The following is a 19,670-nucleotide window of genomic DNA, read 5'->3' as shown; positions in this document are numbered from 1 at the left end:
ATTATATCCTCAAACAAGTGTCTTTGCATTCTTAAATTCCTCAGAATGTTGAATTTTCATTAAAGTCCGATGCAATTTCTACGTGACATCTCTTTTTTCCGTTTATGGATTGCGGACTATGCCAATTTTGAATGTTCCGACTGTAGATGTATAATGAGAAGCCCCTGATTTTTTGTCATTCCAACTAATGCAAAATAATCTGTTCGAACCCGGCTTTTATAATTCGATGAATAAAATTTATCACGCATGACAAAAATAGGTTCTTACAATTCCGTTCCGAATTTATTATTAACGATAAACCGCACATTAATATGTATTTATGCAAATCTGGTATATTAGTTTACTGTTGCAAATTCTTGGAACATTGCGTTATGTAACCTAGACGACGTATACAGGTATGGCAAAACGTTCACTGAACATAGAAATTACACAAACCTGAAAATATTATCTGCTACTCTGAAAACTGTCTTACACAAACCGAATTGTCAATGTCTTTTTGGGTTTATTGATTATTTATTTGTACCACGTTGAATTTTTCAAAAAATGAGCGCCTCTCTTTGATGATTGCATGTATTTTGGATACCTAATTGTTAACAGAAAAAGTTTTTGTGTATTTTTGTCGTTTATCTATGTATGTAGAGTTCACTTTGAGTACTAATACGTATCCATAGCCTTCGTTGAAAGTCTTGCAAATTCCGCCGTACACGAAAACGTGTATGTAGATAAATTTATTACTACCACTGCTGTCGAAGGTTAAAATGGTCGTAAAAAAGCATTAAACCGCACATTGAACGTTGGAAAAAATTATCCGTAGCAAGGCTGATCACTAGTATTTTCATGCAGTTATTCGTTTAAAAAATTATTTCGATTTATCCAGGACGGCTAAAGTTAATTCAGTTTATTGGAAATAAATAATAATAAAAATATTTTGAGTTACTTAGTATGTATTTAATTAAAATAATATAAAAAGTATGTAACAATAAAATAAAATATGTACATATTCATGTTACTAGTTAACTAATTAATTGTTTGTTGTTACATTCTTAGAAAATAATCGACACTGAATGATTTATCAACTATTACGTCTCAGTATTTGGGTTATTTAGTTGATAACTGACCAAATGTATGAGTATGTAATTCCTTGGTTTACGTACTTCATAAGAATAAGATACTGTTATGTGAACCAACCAACCAACCACCCGCCCACCCATTAATTTTCAGGAAGTTAAAGGGTCTTCCGCCCTACTGACCGGCTTTGCACAAATGTGTAGTTCGGCGGGATTCCCCGCCCATCAGCATTAGCTAGCGCGATTGAAACACCCAAAAGTTTTGAGTAAGTTTAGTCACTATTTGAAATAATTTTTTCCATGTTTGCAAACTTCACAGTTCTCTGACGACGGGGTAAATTCTGTATTCTGAAAAGTTCTTGTGGACTTGTACATTTGCAAGATGTATACAGTTTTACAATCAGCTGTAGTGTACATAACAACGTACTGGTTGGGTTGTATTCGTACATAGGTGTATACATATCTATTTCTATTGTACAGTTGCTCCTATTTACTGGTTGAAGTTTGTGATTGCAGTTGGCTGGCGTTTGACGATTCTTTTACTACAGTTGGCCGTGCGTGCGCAGTGCATCTTGCGCATTGCACTGGCGCTTACTATTGACAATGCGCCGTGTAATATGCAGTAGTACGTTACGTTTTACGTTTTTGCCAATGCGAATCATCCCTCCTCTGTCTTGCACCGTGATTTCGCATGCATCTCTTCGTTCGATTTTGTTTTACTAACTTTTTAAACCGCACCCATCTGTTTGCCGATTGACGTCATACTGTGTAACGAAAAACCCGCCAAAACGTAGACTTCGTTTTTAATTATCTAAACCAGAGTCAAAATGTAATACGTACACGGAGATGTGGGTTAGCGGGTAGGTGTGGCAATGAACTATATTCGTTATTTTACGCCTTACTTTCTATTCAAATACACTTGGAAAAGTTATGCCATTTGTTGCGAATTTTGGGGAAAAAATGTGGACACATGAAAATATTGATATGAATTTGCAAAATTTCACTATCAAAAAATTGTTTGATAGTAATACGACTAGGTTTGTACCAAACATATAGCATAATTAATATGTTAGGGACATAATGTAATAGGGGCTTTCCCGACTGAAAATTGATTATGCCAGGCTCTATCAGCATACGTACCGCATCTCCTACTAGGCCATTTCATATAATTGTCCTAGTCAAGGCCTGAAGATTAACAGCTTTTTATACGGGATGCCCTATTAAGACTAATGTGGGTGGATAGGTAAAGGTCTAGATGATGGCCCCAACCCCCTTCGAGGGTGGGGATGGGGGGAACGAAGGAGGAGGTCTCCTCCACCATTGTACCATAAAAAGTTCGGGGCGGTCTCACCTCATAAAAAGTTATAAGGGTTCAAAGTTAATAAATATACCAATTTTTATTCATTTCTAGGCATGTAAATATTTATGTAGTCATTCTTAAACAATATTCAAAGGTAAAACTAATGGAAAAACACGTTATATAAAACATTATTTAAATATTATTATCAATAGGGTAGGTTAGGTTAGGTTAGGTTAGGTTATCGGGTTTTGTTCAATAGACCACCCTCTTTCGATCCCCACCTCCACCCGCTTGAAAATATTTTTTTTCATTGAATTTCAACCCCAATAACTTTTTATGGGTTGAGACCGCCGCAAATTTTTTATGGGGTTTTACTCAGGTGACCACCCTCTTTCGATCCAATCTACCCCACCCCCTTCTAACCCCCATAACTTTTTATGGGTGTGAGACCGCTACGAACTTTTTATGGTACAGTGGTGAGGGAGACCTCCTCTTTCGATCCCACCCACCCCATCATCTGGACATTTACCGAAACCTTTTCTGGCATGCCCTATTTGGACTTATGTGGACACCCCATTTCAACCCTAATGTGGGTATCTTATTCGGACCATGTCTGATTACCTAATGTAGCCCAAATGCGGTACATTTCTGATCCGATTAAGAAGGGCCAAATGAGTTGTGTCTGAATTTTAATTGTGCAATTTTGATGAACATTTAACATTTATTTCTTATATTTTGGAGCGAAACGCATTTATTTTACATTACATAGTAATGCACACGTATGTAGATGCATGTTATGTTGTTCAGTGCAGTACTTAAAAATAAAACCCGAGTATGCTCGTACATTGCTATGGCCTTACGTTAAACATTATGTACTTTTGTCTACAACAGCCTTGAGCGTCGTCGTCAAAATTAAGACTACTAATGACGCAATTCCGAACTTCGAAATCCAAATACACGCATAACTTATATCTATTTACATACATAAGTATATAGCCAATGCGCGTGTGTCTATGTATTAAGCAGTCCAAGTAGAAGACGGCATATGTGTCTATGTATATAATACATATCTGTATAATGTAACAAGACCTTGTTGTCCCGATCGTTCACCTTTTATTTAGATTCTTGAAATAATACCGATTTCGACATTTCTGTGAAGGTTAGTGATGTTATTACGTTATTTTCGGTTTGAGAACTTCTACACATACATATTTATGGATATCATCACATATCATAGTTGTATCCTGCCTACAAGTTTCATTTTGAATTGTTAATTTGGGACAATGTCGATTAAAAAACTTAAATTTATTATTGAACTTTTTTATTTTCTATTATAAACAGGCCAACTAAAGAAAAAGATAAAGATAGGGAACGAAAAATTAGATGAAGTGAAAATTAGAAAATTTTGGAGCGCGACCCTGTACGGGTGCGAAACATGGACGATGGGTGCGGCAGAAAAGAAAATGTTAGAAGCGTTCGAAATGTGGCGTTACTGGCGAATGATGCGGATACCATGGATATAGAATGTTAGAAATGAAGAGGTATTAGACAAAAGGAGTAGAGGTAGACCTAAGTTAGATTACTGTTCACAAATAGTTAAGGATGTGGGATGTTCCAGTTTTAAGGAAATGCGAAGATTAGCTCAGGATAGGAAAGAGTGGAGGTGCGTGTCCAACCCGTCTTAGGACAGAGGACCTTATGATGATGAAATAAACCAATTGATTTAATTTAAGGAAAAGTGATCTATATTATACAGGTATTGCTATTTGAAGAATCACATCCCTTCCTTTCCTACCCTAATTTTGTACGATAAAATTAATGAAAGCGAACGATAATATTACAACTACAAGGTGATCTAATGCACTTCTTCGAGTAGCATTATGTTCTTATTATTTATCGTATTGCTTTTGTGAAAGTCTCAAATCACATTCAAAAGAAAAAGCGTAGTTGAACTTGTAAGCTTGTCATTCCGCGAATGCCCTTAATTCACTCGTATACAACCGCTTCCCGCGTGGGAGTCCTCATTGAAATGTTAAGGAACCGCTAATCCTAGATCGTTCAGAAGAAGGATAAGGAAGGGAAAGGGAAGGGTGTAATTCTTCGAACAGCAACTCTGTGTTATATGGATCAGTTTTGCTTAAGGTGAGTCAGTTGAGCATTTTGCAAATCTTTTGCGGTTTTCTACAATCAAAACGGATAATTTAGTACCGCAGTTTCTAAGGTTAACAAATCAATTTTTTATAGCGAATTTCTTCTACATTGTGTTTTGTTCTATTCAACTTCAACTACAAGAGTCTAGGTAAACAAACAATAAAAAAACAGAGGAAAAAAACGAGAGTAGCCGCAAAACTTTTCCAATTCGCGAACTTCTAACCCCTTGTGCCAAATACCTTCTATGTCAAGTCTTGGTCACGATAAGATCTGCCGCAATTAACATTTCCTACGAGCAGGTTCACGACAGACAATGATTTCCCGTCCATGAATGAATTTAAATGTCTTATGTGTTTGAAAGTAGTGGGTATTCGCAGCTTGCTTTATACTCCAAGCGAAGAACTGACCTCGCAGAGCGTCATGCTGCTGCAAGCGGGAGGGTCGCGGGTATTGCGGGAGGCCGCGAGGTTGCAAGTTAAGCCGACTCGCCGACAACCGGCCACTTTTTTATGCGCGCGCAATCCGCGGGTCCGCATAATCATTATATTATGTACTCACACATTCACGTTGCCAAACCTGTACTTTTTTCTTGCCATTTAAAGTGCTTAACGTAGATGAAGGGACGTAGAAGAACTTTAACCAGGGCGGACGCACCCGGAATCGAACCGGAGTCCTCTCGAATGCTAAGCAATTGCGTTAACCTCTAGTCCATGCCGCTCGCCCTAACATATTTGGAGAAGTACTGATTTATGTACAAACACAATCGGTTGTGTTTTCTGTTCGGTTCGCGCGAAATAGAGGAAGGAAAGAAATACAGCACACCTTGTAAAGGTGCAGGTGTATAAATATTTGTGGATACTGGATATTGCAACGTTGCAGCCGTCTTGGTTCTTGGCAGTAATAATAATTCGAGTGATTCGAGCAGTGCCGGAAAGTCGCTGACATAAAACAAAATATTAGGCAACCTGCAAGTCGGCGGATTCGATGCGTGACGTCAGCAGATTGGCGGTTGCCGCGGCAACACAGTGCATTGATCCGCCGGGTTTGTTGAAAACAGCTGCTTGTATCTACGTTCGCATCGTATTTTGGCCGTGCAGCTTGTAGAAGCGTTTTTAAAACTCACCTGGTGTGCGCCTTCTATATTGTACGTATAGGTACATAACAATTACCTACAATAACTAATACCATGCAATGTAAATGGTGGAACAACTATGTACCGAAGTATGTACATAGACTTCCATACAAATATGTACATACATTGTACACATACCTGCGTTTAATGTAGGTATGTCTTGCAGTTTTCCCGCCATTTTAATATTTAAAGCCCCTGCAGCTTGCCTTATCTGTATATCACAATGAATCAATTGAGGTTTCTAGAAGGTTTGCAATATACATTGTTTTGTCAATTATGTACCTCGTCATCATCATCATACGGTCGTCAGTCTTAAGACTGGTTGGACACGCATCTCCACTCCTTCTTATCTTGAGCTAATCTTTGTATTTCCTTAAAACTAGAACTACAACACTACAATTTAGGCTAGGTCTACGTATACTCCTTTTTATTTATTGTTTCTGCTTCTACTAAGTCTAGGCCTTAAGGTTTAGACCATTGCCTAGCATTCGGGGGGACACCGATTCAATTCCGATTCATTTAGCCTGACCCAAATTTATTTGTGGATTCCAAGGAGATTCCTAAAATGAGGCTAGTGAGACACCCAAAAGTTCTTTTTGGCATACCAAGGTCCTAATGGAAGTCAGCACGAACCCTTTGATAGCCCCCTTACCCATTTCATTTAAATCGGTGTCATACTCTTTCTAATAACAGTACGTGTGGAAAATAGTCCAAATTCAATAACTGTAGTAATGACGGTATCAATTTGCAGTGAAATTATTTTTCGAATCGTTCCAATAGTAAAATACAGTGTCTTCATTTGGACCGTTTTGTATATTCTTCATGGTTGTTTAATATGAGCAACTTCTGTGGGTGGCAGCGGGATTGTAGGTTGTTTATTGTATCGGATACCGACATTCTTGCCAGAACTGTTATTAGTCTGATAAGAAGTTAGAAAACGAGTAGTGCAGCCCACTTCTGTTCGTTTTCCAGCGTTTAGATTTGAACCTTTAAAGCTTTAAATGTTCAGGAATAAATTACCACTGCGGTGGGCGGATATCGTACTTACTTAGTCGTATCGTACTCCCAAGACCTATCCTTCCACCCCGAAAGTTTGATTTTTCCTGATTTTAGAAACGAAAAAATGCAACATACCCTCATCGGTAAGAAATCGCATTAGGAAAGTATTTCAACTTCTTCCGTGCGGAAATTGCCGACCGATACTTAAACGAGGGTGTAGACCACGAGGAGGATGATAGAATCCTTTCCTAATAGGCCTAATAAGGAGTAAGTGCTATTTCTTACCCATGAGGGAAAGCTGCATTTTAGTCCCAGAAATCAAGGACAAATGTCGTACCTATTTTCGGTGGGAGTATGGCAAAAAATATTTAACGAAGGGAAGGTATACCCAAAAATCGGAAATCCTTTTTAAAGAAAAAATGGAACCCTTATAAGATCATTCTCAACCCTTTCTGTTAACAGTCGTTTTTCTTGGGATGTAATATTAACTAAATTGACTTTCGATTATTGGCAAATATTTCATCATCATAAGGTCGTCAGTCTTAAGACTTGGACATACACCTCCACTTTTTCCTGTCATGAGCTAATTTTCGCATTTTCCTAAAACTAGAACAGATCCTTAACTGTTTATGAACAGTAATCTAATATAGGTCTACCTCTACTCTTTTTAACTCCTGTTTCGGACTAGTCCTTCATGCCTTAGGTGTCCTACAAACCTGTCTCGCTTATTTCTTATTCACTTCCATAGAGTCCTGTGTTCTAATACCTCTTCATTTCCACGTTATCCTCATTATTCGCCGGTAACACCACATTTCGAACGCTTCTAACCTTTTCTTTTCCCACACGCCTACCATCCATTTATAGGAGGAAAAATTTAGGGAACACAAAGAAATTAATTATTTATTTATATGCATTTCCAGAGGTATTTATAATTTTTCAGCGATTTTTTCAGGTTTGATAGTTTCTGAGATTTCCACATCGCTAACAAAATGAGACAAGTGGAAATCAAATGAAAAACTTTTCATTGCTATTTTTTTTTCTTATTAGGGCGTATACGAGGGTGGATTGATAAGTTTCCGGCCTAACCAAGAGATGACGCCACTAGGCCTACCTTGAGGTGACATTCTATAGTACCATCCTTGGATAGCTTGTAGCTATAGTTTCAGCCCGATCTCCTTGCTAGTGTAGGTTTGACAGCACGCTGAACAAGACGCCTCTGTGGTTTTCGTAAAAATGGAAAAGCAGGAAAATCGTGCTGTCATCAAATACTTTTATTTGAAGGGGTTAACGCCGAAGGAAATTAAAAAAGAGATGGACTCAACACTGGGGACATCCTCCCCGTCATATTCAACCGTTAAGCAGTGGGTTTCCGAGTTTAAAAAGGGTCGTGTGAGCACCTCTGATGGGCCTCGCTCAGGACGCCCCGTTGAGGTCACAACTCCAGATATGATCGAAAAAATTCATCAAATAGTGCTGGGAGACCGCAGATTGAAAGTGCGTGAGATAGCTGAGACCTGTAAGATGTCATATGAACGTGTGCAACATATTTTGCACCAACATTTGCATATGGAAAAGCTCTGTGCAAGATGGGTGCCGCGTTTGCTAACAGTCGACCAAAAATTGATTCGAAAAAACATTTCTACCGCAAATTTGTCATTGTATAAGCGTAATCCAAGCGAATTTTTGCGTCGATTCGTAACCGTTGACGAAACGTGGGTCCACCACTACACTCCTGAAACCAAAGAACAGTCTAAACAGTGGATTGGACCAGGGGAACCAACTCCAAAGAAGGCAAAAACAATTTTTTCGGCGAACAAGGTTATGGCTACTGTTTTTTGGGATGCAAGAGGTATTATATACATTGATTACCTTGCAAAGGGTAATACTATCACTGGTCAATACTACGCAGACTTATTGCAACGTTTGAGCCACGAGGTGAAAATTAAACGACCTCATCTGGCGAAGAAAAAAATCTTGTTTCATCACGATAACGCACCAGCGCACACGTCAATCGTTGCGACGGCTAAAATCAACGATCTAAAGTTTGAATTGATGCCGCACCCTCCTTACTCTCCAGACCTAGCCCCGAGTGACTATTTTCTGTTCCCTAATCTCAAAAAATGGCTTGGCGGTAAGAGATTTGCGGACAATGAAGAAGTAATCGAAGCTGTAAATGGTTATTTTGAGGAGCTTGACGAATCAGTCTATAGAGATGGCATTAATAGACTGGAACACCGCTATGAGAAATGTATCAGCCTTGGAGGAGATTATGTTGAGAAATAAAAAAAAAAAATTTTTAAAAACCTTGTTTTTCTTGGTCAGGCCGGAAACTTATCAATCCACCCTCGTATTACAGATAGTTCATAGATAATGACAATAATTAATGTAATTTCTTTCGTCGCGTTTTGTTTTTTCTTTTTATTTGCTGACTGTGCTTTAATTTCACAACCAATTTTACTAGCAGCGAGTATTTAAAGGGAGCGGTAGGGTGGGTAAGTGTAAAAGGGCGAACGAGAGGGAGGAAAATTCGCGAGTACACCCGTACCGACGATGAGGCGGCGCGGCGTCATCGTATGACCTTTATGTTCGTAACTGCGCGGTTCATAATAACTAACTGAGGGTGTAATGGGCGAGGCTGCAATGCACCGGCGTTTAGCAAATACAATACAGTACAACCTTGGTAATTCAAAGGGGTTACTGTTGTATTCTCTCAGGCCTTAAAACCTCCTTTATTTAAAATACGAAGCCTCAATCAGTAGCAGTAAACTGAGGTGCATTCAGAACATTCGGTCATTGATAAGACTCGAACTTATTAGATGTTTATTTTTTTTTCTTATTTCTAACAAGTGTTCATCAGATGGTTGTTAGGTTGGTATTTCTAACATGTATTTATTGTGAAATTGCTGATGCATACAAGTCGTTAAGTAATTGTAAGTAAAATATTAAGTATTTACACTTCCTAAATGCACAATTTAAACCCTCTTCGTGTTAAATGCTCTACTAACTTAAATTTTTTAATATTTTCGTCGATCTTTATTTTTTTTCAATAATCTACCGTACCTATGTGAATTTATATATAATACACATACAATTTATTAAGTACATTGTATATAAATATTCCTTTGGCAAGTACTTTATGCAAAACTTGATCTTTTAGTTATATTTCTCGAATTATAAATACAAAACCGTTATTGTATTTTTTGTTTTCCATTTCAAAATTTACACGAACATTAATATAATATACACATATTTTTGACGATGTGTGTATAATGTTATAGTTTTGAAAATAGCACGTACCAATTTTTAAAAATTGTTATTCTTCTTGAATGACGTCCAAGTGCAATATTTGAGAATATTTAATGAATATTTAAACGTGCCTCGGCCGATTTATAAAACCGATTTAAGTTTTTAAAATAAAATTTATCGTTTTCGAAAATAAAAATTTCGCATTCAACTGTTCGCGTTGGATAAGGTCCAAGTGCAATTCAGTGCAAATAAGTAAACTGTCTCGACCTACACCACTATTAGTGTCAACGCCGGTACATTGCTTCAACCCCATTAAAGGGCGTACAAACTAATCGATACACAGCAACCCCTCGCAATCGAACTACGGCGGACGTCGGCATTTGGGGGCACAAGGCCGATTGCGCGCTGGTTCTGCGTCGTCCAGACGCCCAAGGCCACCGTCGAGACGCCGCCTGTACCCCGTCTGTCTCGCGTTATATAGTTTCATCTATAAAACAAGAACCTTTCAATAGCAGCACAATAACAGTTGTATATTAAGTAAGTCTCCTTTGGTTTAGTCCTTGCAATACAATTAAAAGGGACAAAATCAATGCTTGTCATAGTATGACGAAAAGGGATAATTGGCTATGTATGACAGATCTAAAATTATTGAATCGATTATGTTAATCTCACTCAGTCGATCGTTGACTGTGTCTGTCTGCCATGAACTGTTTCGTCTTTTTTAAAATAGCAACAGATTTAGTCAGAATTAAATATACATTTATACACAATTACCTCATCTAATCTAAATCTAATTTTTTATCCAACTTTATTTACAAGTTGTCTCATTTTTATGACAATAAAAAAAAGGAAACCAAACCAGTAATAATATAGCCTCAGTTGCCACAAACGTTAAGAAGCTGTTATTTACCCATAGGGTTACTTAATTTTGTTATTGCTCTTTATTAAATTCCTAATCAAAGAACAAAAGATGTTTTGAAGCGGAAGTTACAGAAGGCCTGTTCTGTTTTTGTAGATAGACTCGAAAACTATCTGGAAAACCAATTTACTTTCAAAGAGAGTTTTCATCTTTTGAAATTTAAAGAGATGTTGCTACGGGGAAATAAATACCGAACGTATTTTACTGCAAGTTTTTCCGGGTGTGGCTGGAAATGACGGTGAAAAGCTCATGGAGCAGTTGCCCTGACTACCACACGAAATACATGCCTTGCTAAATAGATCGCGTATAATGAGAGGTTCTAGTATTTTTCTTCTTGTAATACCGGAACAATCGATAGTATTATTTTCATTCAGTATCCATGACTGACTTTTGTTTTTAAAAGCTGCCAGGAAAAATTAAACATAAAATATTAGTCCTCCTGACCGATCAATTTAATCAGCTAAATGCTAAATCAAGGATCGAAGTCCTCTTGTTTGTGGTTTTGTGAAGATGTGTGGAGACTAAAATTTTTGAGAGTTTCTTTTTATATTTAATTGAAGAACATTAACGCAAACGATTCAAAAATTCAAATTTTAAAACTATGGAAATAAAAAAATTAAAGAAAAATACATATTTTAAATTTTAGTTACTAACCAAATCGTGACAGTTTAAGTACGTCCCTGGCACACACATAAAGTTTGCAAAAACATGCAGTTGCGGTATGTTTGTCGTTGCATACATAAATAAGTGCAAATATTATTTTGAAACCTTCACGTTAAACTATTGTTTTTCTTGAAAATTCAGACAAATATGTATGTACTAGTAAAATAAACATATTTTAATTATTCTAGCATAAAATATGAGGAAGTGTTTACATTACAATTTTTATGTACCTATTTATAAGTGCAAAGCCGGGGGGTAGGGCGGAATGGGACGGTGGTGGTTGGGTACAGAAAGATAATACGGACGAAACAGAGAATGAAGAAGAAAAATTAAAGGGTTCCCAGAAAACTTAGATCAGGGCAAATAGAGCCGGAATCTGACCTATGTATATCTGTAGAGCAAGGTATCTGAAAAGAAAAACTGAAAATAATTACATATACGTATATAAAAAAGGTTACTTGGAAAATATGGATTTGTTTATAGGCATTCTCCATTTCTTTAAAAATTATTTTTCGGATTAAACCATTTAATAATTTATTTTTTAATACCTATACTATACATATATTTTTAAGTTTAGGAAGACTAATAAACAGATCCAAAGTTTCAGTACGAAAATGGCGCCAGACTGTCACTTGGCAACGGATATGTGGTGTATGATATTCAAAATCATAATTTTCTTCAATGAATCCTATTTTGTTTCGTGAACTCGCTCGTTGCGTCATCAGCTGTTTGCTTAACAGTGTGTTATCTTATCTTCTATATGCTAACGACAGTGAAATTAAATTCAATTTTTGAATGGTGTCAACATGATTATATCTTTCATTCAAGCTTTTTTCCGTGCTCATTGTCGCACGTTCAATAAGTTTATTGCTTTTATTGGCTTAGTCTTTTGATAGTTGCTAATTGGGCGAATTTCGGCCTTTTCTGGTTAATAATATTTATTAAATAAGATGTAATAAAATAAAATAATTACACCTTATTTAAACGTAAAAAACATTCTGCAACTTATGTTTAGAACAGTTCAAAAGTAAATAGAAAAAAAGTAATCTTTAGTTCATTGGTCCGTAAAAAAATACCAGTGTAGTAATTACGTAAGTTCAAATGACTCAGGCGCCCTACTTTTAATACAAACTGCCTACCGACTGGCTGTGAATGAACGTTTTGACGCAAACATTTAATTCATACGGCCACTTGTCTAAAAAAATTGTACTACAGCAGCAGAAACAGGCATTTGAGATCATAAATAATCGAGGAAGATATGAGTCTAAAAATAAAAATTATGAACGATACCTATCATGAATTAAGTTAATAAAACATACAACCAATAAATACAAAATCTTGCTTACAATCAACTACAACCGATATCTGTACAACTTTTGAACGTTTTATGTTTTCGGTGGTTGACACACGAATGCTTCCCCTCCTGCGATAATAATCAACTTAAAAGTGTATGTTTGGAGCGCGTCGCTGTACGAGTGCGAAACATGAACGGTGGGTGCAGCAGAAGCGTTCGAAGTGTGGTGTTACAGGCGAATGATGAGGATATTGTGGATAGATAAGGTTAGAAATTTAGAATTATTAGAAAGAATAGGGGAACTCAGAAGTCACTATAGAAGTCTCAGACATGAAGGGCTAGTCAGAGGCGTATTAGAGGCAGAAACAGGAGTTATGAGGGGTAGAGGTAGGCATAGATTAGATTACTGTTCACAAATAGTTAAGGATGTGGGATGTTCTAGTTGTAGGAAAATGCGGAGATTAGCTTAGGATAGGAAAGAATGGGAGAGTCTTAAGTTGTTAAAAGTGTTTGGAACTCGGGCTCTGTATAATAAAAAGGAAATTTGTAACTGCAACTAATTTTTTGGGATTACTTTTGGTCGCGTCCAGCGAGTTCCGAAATTTTCGCGCGGTTTCGGAAAACGGGACAATTGTGCGTTCCGGAACTTTTTTTGGGGACAACGGGACAGATTATCGAAAAAAGGAATGGTCCTTTTCAAAATGGGACGTATAGTCACGTTATATATAGATACTCCATGGAAAATTTTGAATAATATGTCGTTAGTGCATTCGAAATATTTCTGTCCATGTAAATGCATGGCAAAGAAAATAAACGCTTTCTACATTAAAATGGTTGTAGATCGCACGCCGTTTGCGTTCCCACGTTTTCACGTTGTTTTCGAATTTTTGCGGTCATTTGATACACGAACGACGAATAGTTGGAATGGCGTTACGGCGTTATTAGTCGTCAACGTCGTCGGTTCTTCGGTCGTCGTGTCATGCATTCCATCGCGTACTCGTCTTCTCTTTCATGCAAGTTCAATTGAATATTCGTTTTGTGGTCTACAACGACGACGAGCGACGTTCTTTCTCGGTCTATTTCAGCGCACCACGATTACTACGATTTATGTATTAACTTCGTGTCTTCCTGTTACAAGTGACTGACTGATGGATGAATTAAAGTCATTTAACATGCATTCCACTTACATAGTTCTCCAGTAGTACTACTATCTCTGCTACGATAAAATGTTTCATTTACTACAACCAATTCTGATCGAGCTTGAATCAATTTAGCTTTAGATTGTAAAATCGATAGAGTTGTTGACTAAAGGGCGTAGTACAGTTACAACATTTCACAATTTTGGTAAATATCTCGATTATTACAAATTTCAGAGGCGAGACTTACTGAAAGCGCAACATCCCCTACCTGGCGAGAAATCGTATTACTCCTTATTTGGAAAGGATTTCATCGTCCTCCGTGTGGTTTCCACGGGGGAGGATGTAGAAATTAAGAAACAGTAAATGCGATTTCTTGCCTGAGAGGTAAATTAGGAAAATGGTACTTTTGGGATGGATGCATGATAAAGAATTGTAAGCAGTCCTCTGGAAGAAAGTATGACACCTCGCGTCGGATGTTTGCCGCTTCGCCTTCAGATAGAGAGAAGGAATGTAGCTTTTTTTTGTTTTTAGGGAAGAAGGGGGAAATCATTAAAAAAACACCCAATCCTTTGTAAGACTGGGCAGTGTTAACGTATCAACTAAAGCCTCCTCTCCTTAGGCCGTTATAGGACCATTATTACGATTCAAAATAGAAACAAGAAGACTGTGGTAAATTAATAATTAAATAAAGTAGGAAACTCACCCCAATTACCACTAACATAATTTTATTGAGCGGACACGTGTTTCGCCCACTTCAAATGTTAGGTGTCTCCTACTTTATTTAATTATTATTATGATTATTATACGATTGTAGTGGTTTGTTGAAGGGGTGGAAACGCAGTGTTTTCTTTTCTCGGTGCGTAATATATGATAATACCGTATGTTCCCTGAAAGAAAACGCCTTATTGCGCTTTATACATAGGTATACATATAATATTAATATTCCCTATCGTAGCGAGCGTACTTTTTCGACTTTTTTTGTTAAATATTTTTATTTTAACTACAAAAGGAGTCCAAAATGCAATATCAAACTCGAAAAAGTGAAATACTACTGGGACGGCGCGAGTGGCGCCGGTAATTACGACCAGTGTTATTTATATAATTCTGCTGTTACATATTATAATGTGTAAATTAAAAGCAGTATCTAAGTATGTTTCACTCACCAGAGAACAAAGTTCTATAAATAGGAAGCAGCTAGTTGTTTGTCGGTTAAGTTCAAGGCCAGTCGTGAGAGATAAAATATGATTTTAATTAAATTGATTGAACCAATTTACACGCCTTGTGTACTAACATCATATGTGTCTACAATCTACAATACGAATTTGTAACCACATACATATGTGTATATACCTAGTGTCTTCTAAAAAAACATCTACAATTATCCTATGAACGTGGTGGTCGACTTAATTTACGAATCAATGTATTTTAATAGCGCAAAATATGACTACATTTTTCATTCTGTTATTTCTAAATAATCGATTTAGATTTTGAGAAGCGAATTACCGACTGTTGTAATTTGTGTGAGAACCATATACAAACTACTTTTATTATTAGAATCGACTGATTGTACAGCTGATTTTGTGGATGGACTGCGAGGAGGTTGAGGCTCTTCAAGGTAATCTAAAATTTTATATTCGAGTTTAATAAACTTCTAAATAAGTTTTGTTGGAATGTTTACTCAAATGTTCTATCATCGTTTTTCCACGAACGTATGCTATTATTTTCGTTGATATCAATCTTTGCAAACATTTAAAAATACATACTTACATAATTTCAATAATGATGGTTTTTGTAAAAATACAGCCTTAATGAAATCGCTGCTTTTGATATCTGCCTAATTAGAGTTACAATTAGCGTACGTAGGTATTTATTTATTTATAAAAGGCGTGGAATGTACATATGCACTTAACATAAAATGATGTAAATTGTACAACATTTCTCCTTAGATAAATTGATTAGATGCCTAGGTACTTATTAAGAATGATAATAAAACGTTATTATTCACTCATGTGTAAAAATTGTTACCAACGCTAATTTTCAGATATTTGATAACTATTTATAGATACCTACGTCTCCTTTATATATATATATATATATATATTTTTGCATCTAACGTTATGTGGTACCGATTACAAAAATAGATTCTTCTACACCCATTTGCTGATAAATTTTGGTTGACGTCATCCACATTCCACACTGACTGCGTCAGAGGGCTAATAACCGGCCTGGGGGTAACCTTTTCTTAAAAAATTTTATTTTCTCGATAATTAATTAAACTTGACATTAGTTATACTTCGTTAATTAAATTTGGATAGGTAGGTACTTAAATTGCATGAAATGACATTTCGATTGAAAGTAACAACCTAATAACGCTCATTTTTAGTGAGATTCATGGAGAATCTTTTTAGGGACTGTCCCTAAACTACGCCGCGTGAATGGGAGGGGGCAGGTATGGTATTACGGTCCCGCTACGTGCGTTTAATGCTTGCGTTACCTAATGGAAAAGAAAGGGGGAGGGGGTAAGGCTGAGCGTTTCTGTTATATGAGGGGAGTTGGGGTCTAAAATTGATGAATTTGCGTTACGTATGGTGATGATATTAATTTAAATAATAAATTAATGATACACTTTTAGCCATGCTAAGGTGAATTTTAAATTNCCTAAACTACGCCGCGTGAATGGGAGGGGGCAGGTATGGTATTACGGTCCCGCTACGTGCGTTTAATGCTTGCGTTGCCTAATAGAAAAGAAAGGGGGAGGGAGTCAGGCTGAGCGTTTCTGTTATATGAGGGGAGTTGGGGTCAAAAATTGATGAATTTGCGTTACGTATGGTGATGATATTAATTTAAATAATAAATTAATGATACACTTTTAGCCATGCTAAGGTGAATTTTAAATTATTCCTACTATTTGTGGATAATTTGGAAAGCTATTATTATAAGTATACGGGCTGTAATGTGCAGATATGCTATGAAGGATGGTGAGCTTTCTGATATGATATGGTGACTCTTATTAAACGTACTGTAAACATAGGAATGCATAGTTTGCAGTGTCTTCGGCACGATTCATCCTACTCAGGGACTGAGTGCGGGACCGGTTGCGCAAAAATGATCTTCGGAATGTTGCATCAAGGTCAAGAACATGGCGTGTTTATTGAAAAGAAGGAAGAATCGTGAGACTTCGGTTGGTAACTGCGAGGCCAGCGATTTGATCGCTGAGTTTAAAGAGAAACATTTATGCATTTACCTATTATTATAAAAATGACGCATAAAATAGATTCACTTGGTTCGACGATTACTAATTACTCTTTTATCATCTTGTTTCAGGCTGCTATTCTTCAACAGACTGCAGAATACATCTATTCATTGGAACAAGAAAAGACGCGACTATTATCCCAAAATTGCCAATTGAAAAGGTTGGTCAACCAACAGCAGCACGAGGTCGGGGAATTGCCTCCGAAAAAACGTAAAACGGATGTTATCCTTCCTACCATTACCGAAACGACAGAAGACTGCGTAGATACTATGGCATCGGAATCGATGAATATAATGTCGGTAACGGTAGTCGAACCATCGGAATCGGCGTCAGAACTTCGACGTCAGCTGGACAGGGAACGTGGAATTCGGGTTGTTCTCGAGGAACAAATACGACAACTTCAAGGCGAACTATACCAACAACAAATGTACCAAATAACAACCACTGAAGAAACAGATGACCTTGGTCTACAAGTAGTAGCCGCCGACAGTTTACCTCCTGTTGGTCATACGCAGACTGTGGTGTGTTCTCCTGTACCTTCCCGAAGTCCTAGTCCCGAACCTATACAAGAGAAACGACTGCCGTCAGTTTTGGAAGCTGCCATCAAGGCAGAACCAAAAGTTGAGGTCGAACGTGTCCCCACAACCCCCCAAGACGAGAGTAGTTCGGGGAGGACGCTCTATGGTCCTAACACCTCTCGTCAAAACCTCGAAACCATCGTTGAAGCGATTCGCCACTTGGAAGGCGATCACATGTTTGCGGAAGAACCTCAGCAACGTACGCAAGAAGCACCCCTTGCCCTTACAACCAACACGAGGTCGTCGGATCATATTCTTAGGCTGGATATGAACCAGTACGTCGATTTCCACGTGACACAGCAGTCGGTCAAAGTTCAACAGCAATCCAGACCGGGAGTGATCGTTGTTAAACAAGCGTCGTGATTAGTTAATGTCACATGCAGTGGTGACCCTCTTGCCCGAATGATCGTGCAGCAATAAGCTGTATCGGTCGGACATTCGAGGGTGTTGCATTTTGGACTGATGTATAGTCAAGATGGGGGAGGAGGGGGGCGACTGTCTTCATTCCTAAGTCTCTAGCTATGAATCTCGTTAATTACATAGTTCTTAAAGTAAGGTGGCAGTGCTTTAAAACTGACCCTAATGTTGTCTCGACCTGTTTCATTATGTTAAAGGAATGTATATAAGTAGGACGAATTTTGTACGGTATGGTTATGATAAGCTGTTAGGTTTGTCTTTCTAGGTAGTTGTTGAAAGGTCTTTGTCCACATGGTGAAAAGTCGCTTAGAAAATTATATTTTGTTACTTATGTCATCTTCATTAAGGCATAATCCTGCACTTTTTAAAGATGAAGAAAGTTTTCTTTCTTATCTGTCTGTCTTACAATTATTAATAATAAAAAAAAGGTTCATGCCTTATTACGCACGGTATAGTATGCGCAAGAAAGATTTATTTTGTCAAATTTTAACTTGTGTAGGATAATTTCTTCTAGTAAATATGAAATCAAAAATCGTTATTCACTTGCTGATTTTATTAGTGCAAATATTTCCTAGTACTATTTCACGGAAACGACGTATACTTTTTTAAATAATAACTAATTATACATACATACAAGTAAAAGAGCGCTTTAATGATGGACTTTGTGAATTGAGTCAAGCTTAGGATTAGGAGTGCGCTGAGATGAGAGTAGGACCAGGCTAGTCGAAAGGACGTTTTCAATAGGTAGTCGGTTATAAATTAATAAAAATGAAACAGGTCAGTCTGTACGTTATACATGACGATTTTTGTTACTTAATGGTGATGTTTAATTTAAGGCGCCAAATCGCAGACTAAGGAGGAATTGCGGGTAAAATTATATGACCAAACCATCATTTTCTACCTTTATACTAAACAATGCAATATTCAAAATTAAAAAAAAGGTTTATTTAATTGTAATAGTGTTTGATAATTGAATTTGCAATGAATTAGTTCGTTTAAACTGAAAGTTAGTTTGTAAATAAGAACGTTTAGTAAGTGCTAATATCCACCAGATGGCGGTACACTGCCACTTGGGTTTGTATAGCTTATATTTATAATGAATTTTTTTAAATTTGAAAAAATCGAATTGAAGGTCGATGTGTACTGTCATATAATTTTATCTGTGAAAACTTTTGTTCCTTGTATATAAGAATATATTATTTAATGGTAGATGTGGTTTTTTAGGATAGATGTATTAGCATTCTCACTTTCCTATGTATATGTTCAATATTACTTGATTATTTGTTTGTTGTTTCTTCGGTATGTAGTATGGTTACGTTGAACCTGTAAATAATAATAATATATATAAATATATTAGTTATTTTTAGTATTTTGTATACGTAATCGGAGTTTGAGAATTTTGTTTTTGTTCGCAAAAAAAAGAAAATATTAGAATGTCTCTTTATATTGTTTCAGTTTTTTATGCTTTACGTTATCGTATTTTTTAATTATTATTATTATATTATTATTATT

The 19,670-nt window shown here is 36.8% G+C and overlaps 1 protein-coding gene across 1 annotated transcript in view; it reads left to right on the top strand.

The window, feature by feature from the left end:
- Positions 1-19,136, top strand: part of LOC108744842 (transcription factor AP-4) — a 40,568-nt gene extending 21,432 nt beyond the window's left edge. Inside the window, exon 3 of the mRNA XM_018480792.1 lies at positions 17,235-19,136. Coding sequence (XP_018336294.1) covers positions 17,235-18,104 — 870 coding nt within the window. The 3' untranslated portion in view covers positions 18,105-19,136. The remainder of the gene's footprint in view (positions 1-17,234) is intronic.
- Positions 19,137-19,670: the final 534 nt, after the last annotated feature.

Source organism: Agrilus planipennis, unplaced genomic scaffold (assembly GCF_000699045.2).
Source record: "Agrilus planipennis isolate EAB-ADULT unplaced genomic scaffold, Apla_2.0 scaffold35, whole genome shotgun sequence".
NCBI lineage: Eukaryota > Metazoa > Arthropoda > Insecta > Coleoptera > Buprestidae > Agrilus > Agrilus planipennis.
Note: the sequence above shows the minus strand (reverse complement) of the source record. Positions and strands in the feature narration are given on the sequence as shown.